Source organism: Dipteris shenzhenensis, chromosome 1, assembly GCF_047967505.1.
Source record: "Dipteris shenzhenensis isolate YYH24624 ecotype China chromosome 1, Dip_SZ_1.0, whole genome shotgun sequence".
NCBI lineage: Eukaryota > Viridiplantae > Streptophyta > Polypodiopsida > Gleicheniales > Dipteridaceae > Dipteris > Dipteris shenzhenensis.
The window spans coordinates 12,018,506-12,024,018 of record NC_141596.1 but is presented as its reverse complement, the minus strand read 5'-3'; the positions used below and the strand labels follow the sequence as shown (position 1 = coordinate 12,024,018).

Genomic DNA, 5,513 nt, shown 5'->3' with positions numbered 1-5,513 from the left:
TTAATTAGGAAGATGATGCATGAAGTCTTATGAAGATTTGAGATTTTTTGGCATGCCAAAAGCAAAGCCATAGCAGTTCTTTTATTATGGAAATTGTGCAAGGGCCTTAAATGAATGCTATGATAGAAGGATAACTTGAGAGGGGATTTAAGGGTTGTCATATTTTAAGGGTGAGGTTGTCACATCTCCTTTGGCATCCCTAGTGAAAATTTCACCCTCATAACTCGTTCCTAATGACTCTTTCAATGAGTCAAAGTAAGTTGTCTTTATTTTCACCCTCATAACTCGTTCCTAATGACTAATTTTAAGGGTGAGGTTGTCACATCTCCTTTGGCATCCCTAGTGAAAATTTCACCCTCATAACTCGTTCCTAATGACTCTTTCAATGAGTCAAAGTAAGCTGTCTTTATTTTCACCCTCATACTCGTTCCTAATGACTAAGCAAGACCTTAATTCTCACTTTCAATGAGTAAAAGTAGCTCTCTTTAGCCCTAGTGTATGACATACGGATGCACAATACACCAAAGTGCAGTGCACTTTTTTGAGTAACGTGAATTTGTCACCTTTTGTAAGCTTCATTTAATCCATTTATAGTGTTAAACCTCACCTACAAAGCTGTGTTGTTTCCGATAGAGCTTCCGATCGAGTAAGAATCAGAAAGGATGGAGGCCAATCTTTCAACTTCCACATGCTCCCAGCGCTTCAAAGGCATCCGGAAGCGAGCTTGGGGTAAATGGGTCTCTGAAATCCGAATACCTCACAGCAGAGATCGCATCTGGCTTGGCTCTTACTCCACCCCTGAAGAAGCTGCCCGTGCCTTCGACGCTGCCGCTGTGTGCCTCCAACGCCCCTTGGCTTCCCTCAACTTCCCCAATTCACCCCCCCCGATCCTTTCCTCTGACCTCTCCAGACGAGAGATCCAGTCATTTGCCGCAGCTGCAGCCGCCCGCGAACCTCCACCCCAGCTCGTCGTCAGCAATTCTGTCACCGACCGCCTAAGCTCTCACGGCAGCCCTTCTTGTGTTAAAAATGAGTTTGAATTGGGCTCGCCAGAGCGGAGCGTTTCCCTAGAGGAGGCCATCTTCGATGGAGTTTTCGAAGATTTCGATGTTCCCAAAGCATTGCCGGCCTCTGTATCACTTTTATCAGAAAGCATGTTTGCGAAGAAAAACATGCAGGCTCAGTAATTTGATTTTTGGGACGGAGTATGAGACTCCCTACACAACTAGAATTTTAAATGGATCCAAGCATAGGCAAGCTGATTTACAATTAATCGCCTCAAAGGTTCGTTCATTTTCCTCACGTTGCTTGAGGATGCCATGATCATGCACAATGTGAGTAAGCATGGCTCTTTGCTTGAGTTGTGAGCTATAGAAGTACAAATTCGCACCAATGTCTTTTGTTCAACGTTCTCAACCCTTTCTTGCTCTTGAAGCTTTTGACAATGTCTAAGGATGTGCGTGTTGTGATACATGTCAACATAATGAACTAACACACAAACGGTTTGTGGCAAATGTTCTTGTGATTACATGATGTCATTCCTAGAGCTTGATACATGATGACAAGATGGAGCAACAATTAAAGCTACCTATCCTCGTTATCATTGCCTCTCCACCTTCCTCATCACATAATCTCCAACTCTACACACTTTTACTTTTTTTAAAAAAATTCATTTCTTTTATAGGCACAATCTAAAAAAATTAAATTGGCTCTTTCTCTCTCTTCTTCTCCTCCCCCCTCTCTTTTCCTCTCTTTTCCTCTCTTTTCCTCTCTCTCTCTCTTTTTTCCCCTCTCTTTTCCTCTATTTCTCCTTTGTAAGATAGCATGTGTACATGCTATCTTACATATTTCTTGATGGACCCCATAGGATGTGAGGCCTCATGTGAGGGACGGATAAACTAGTTTTTTCTTGAGTTTATGATGGAAATCAAACTTGAGCCGGATCTTAAGAAGATTGTCCTTTAGCTGGATCTTAAAAGCATTGTCCTTGAGAAGCCTTCCTCTTTCAAAAGAGAGAAGCCACCAAGTTCAGTTTTAAAACCATCCTTGGGTATATTGAGTATCCCTTCTTACCTAAGGCCATATGCATATATGGAGAAGAGCCATATTCATATTATCGAGAGGAGCCACCAAGGTCAGTTTTAAAATTAATCTTGGGGTGTCATGGTTAATCTTGGGTGTTATGGTCAATTTCATGCCCCTGCATGAGCAGGATCTTGAGAGGACCCTCTTGGAGAATCCCTTTCCCCTCCAAAAGAGAGGAGCCATGTAGATTGTGGTTTTGGAATTGAACTCAAGTATCCTAAGACATCTTCTCTATGGTAGGTAGCCTAAGGAGAAGTTTTCATTTTTGAAGCTCTAGTTGAGCCATGTGTCACGTCGATTTCATGTACATCTAAGAGTGTGAGAGCATAGACCATAAAAATCATACCATACTTCTTTTGGGGTGGTGGACAAGGGACAATAGCTAGTTTTCATGATAGCCTTCACCCTCCTCACTTTAGATCAATTGAAGCCTAAGATTCTTCCGTACTCTGAGCCTCCACACGTGTGGTGAGCTCTTAGGAACCTCCCATGATGACAAAGAGCTCCCGAAAAGCATAAAAAGGAAGTAGGAAGCAAATTTTGATGCTCTTTCTCAATCCCTTACCCCCATCCCCCTCCATGGATCACTGCTACAACTTTTGCTACTGGAAATCGACGCAATCCACGAATTGTCTTGTCTTGTCAATCGATGAAGCCCCACAGACATAAGCTAAAGCTAAAAGCCACCTTGCTACATGAAAATCAGCCAGTTGCCAGTTAATCTGGGGCCAAGAGAGGATGTTGTAGTAAAAGAATTTGTAGAGCAAAATGACATCAAGGCAATCGCAATAAAGGCCATAAGGAAGAATGTAACAAAATTAAAACAAGTACCGAACCCACACATAGATGACGAAGCACCTAAGATTCAATGGAGTCGATGAGACCTGATTGGGTCGGAGCTAGCGATAAGCAAATCTAGATGCGCTACGAGTTTGTGAAAGACTCTAGCATACTTCTGGGCAATAATCTACCAGAGGTGGACTTGGGTGATCATAAGAATGACTATCCATATTTCTAGCAAGGCGCAAGGTGCAAGGTTCTTCTGAATGATTTTCACGAATGCAAAGTTTTCTAGATATTTTAGGCTAGTATCGTGAATTTTTGATATAAATTTGCAACATACTCTTATGTGAATTGATGATTATCAAATTAAACGATTACTTAAGGCTAAGGCCGACAACATATGTTGTATGTAGATTAAATCTATGCTCAGGCGCAATGATCTCTCATATTGCTCTAATAAGCGGCTCGTTATCCATGATGAAGCTGTTCCTAGAGTGACTCATAATTGTGTATGTAAATATATTTGGATGCGAGACGTCTCTAGATGAGAGTTTGGACTTTACACTTGGTTTAGAAGCTATTTGGATTTTCGAATGCGAAAAATGACCATCTGGAATGGAGATGCAGTAAGAGCCACTGATTGGAAAGACAAGACAAGCTTACAAAACAACTAGATCCTTTGGCTTGATCCCAAATAGAGAAAGTCCAGCAAGCAATGAATCATAAAAAAGATCCAAATTCATGGCCTACATTTTAACAGATATCATCAAGTTTTCCTCAGAAGTTTAGCATAGAATTGTGATCTCATAAGAAAAGAAGAACCTACCTGGCTGTACTTCTCAAAAAGACTCTGTGCCACATGGAAAAAGAAAATCTTCTGCTATTGCCTTCTGTGATGAATATCCAGTCTAACCCATGCATAGTAATTTTATTCGATCTCGATTTTGATAAATGGTTTACTTGCATCCTACTTGCATATTTTGATTTTAGTATGTGAAGGACTTCACCACGCTCGTGAGATTAGAGCTACCATGTTGAGGGTTAATAAAGCACATAGCGAGGAAGTTTCCTTGGGAGTGAAACTCTCAGAGCTGCGACAATATTGAACAAAAAAAAAAGGTACATGTAGAAGACAAAATGGGATTTTTACAAGATAATAAATTGCAAGGCTCTCTATCAACTGAGGGTGATTCATAAAAGCATGCATCCATGCAACATGATACTTCCTTGAGAGAATCTCATGCTGATTGTATGGTAGATGAGTTGGGAGACTTGGCCATAAATTGTGATTTGGCTTGCAATTCCATGGAGGGAATCCTTTGGTTTATTGATGACAATGCAGACTCAACCTCATAGACACAGGACGCTGCAAAAAAATAAGCTAACAGTCTCCTTTATAGAGGTGGCCAAGAAAGAAAGGTTTCCCATTAATTAGAGTTACTTTGGTTGAAAGGTGCTATCGTGATGGACTTAGGGTGTGAAAGCGGTGAAATGTTTGGCCCTTTCATCATGTTTCTTTGGTACTCTGGACATGTAAAGATTGAGAGAGCTGGCCCCAAGCTACTTTCTCACCTTGATGGTTCCATTGGAACAAATAAAGTATTAAGCTATCACTCATGGTGATATTATTGACGTTCAACTCTACGATTACGACTATTGACATTTAGGTAATATGCCAATATCTTATCCATTCAAGAGACTTATTCTCGGCACTAATATTCTTGGTGCATGGGGAAGGGCCTATTCCCTCGCATTATAACTCTTTTGGGAAAGAAATGCACCACCTCCCCACCCACACTATGTGTGGTTATAATAATTATATATTATATATATTATCATACAAATTTTTATAATTGCTCATCCATTTAAAATTTCTTGTTTTCAATCTAAATTCTTACAACATTCCTCAATTTTGATGCATGTTCTTGATGCAAGGGAGCAAGGAAATTCAAGTTGGATGCAAGATCAAAAGATATCGACACCTTTATTCATATGATTGTAGTCCATGTGACAATATTGTATAGACTGCAATGAAGATCAGTTATTAGTTCTTGTGAGCATCCCCTTATTCATGTATTTGTTGGGCTTCAATTTCCAAAATGCATAAATAATCCTGAAATAATATGGCCAAGTCAATAATAAATCACCACCCATGACATTTGCAGGGAGGATTGGGTCCTAACGAACCTTGTGTCATGTCTCGTGTCCACCTTTTTACTCATTTGATTTTTTTTTACTTTAAAAATTTGATAAAATGTTAGGGTTCAAGTTCAATTTTGAGTTGGTAGTTACGTGCTTGATGACTCAAAACACTACCTATTGCAACCTAGCTCCAACCTAGTTTTGGAGTAGTACAAAGCCAAGGACATTCTTCTCAAACAAGGCCTCTGACAATGCCTCTAGCCAAGGAGGATCTCCAAGCTCATTTTTAAATTGAACTTGGTTAACATGTGTCCTGATTGAAGGAGGGTTTAGCCAAGAAGCCTCTTTTAAACCATAGAGCTCCACCAATCCTTCTTAGATAGAAGATTTATATTAAAGCGATGTTGCATTCTTATTGAAGGGAAGGGCCTTAACCAAGGTAAAAATGTGAAACCAAGCCTTTAGGCATGCTCAAGAATATCCATATGCTAAGAGAGATACAA

The 5,513-nt window shown here is 40.1% G+C and overlaps 1 protein-coding gene across 1 annotated transcript; it reads left to right on the top strand.

Moving 5' to 3' along the window:
• The first annotated feature begins 662 nt into the window (after positions 1–662).
• LOC147905382 (ethylene-responsive transcription factor ERF018-like) lies at positions 663–1,253 on the top strand. The gene has a single exon (XM_087379350.1). The coding sequence runs from the start codon at positions 663–665 to the stop codon at positions 1,185–1,187; it is 525 nt and encodes a 174-aa protein (XP_087235476.1). The 3' UTR covers positions 1,188–1,253.
• Positions 1,254–5,513: the final 4,260 nt, after the last annotated feature.

Coding starts and splice junctions, on each gene's coding strand:
- LOC147905382 (XM_087379350.1), top strand. CDS start 663: ATGGAGGCCAATCTTTCAACTTCCACATGCTCCCAGCGCTTCAAAGGC.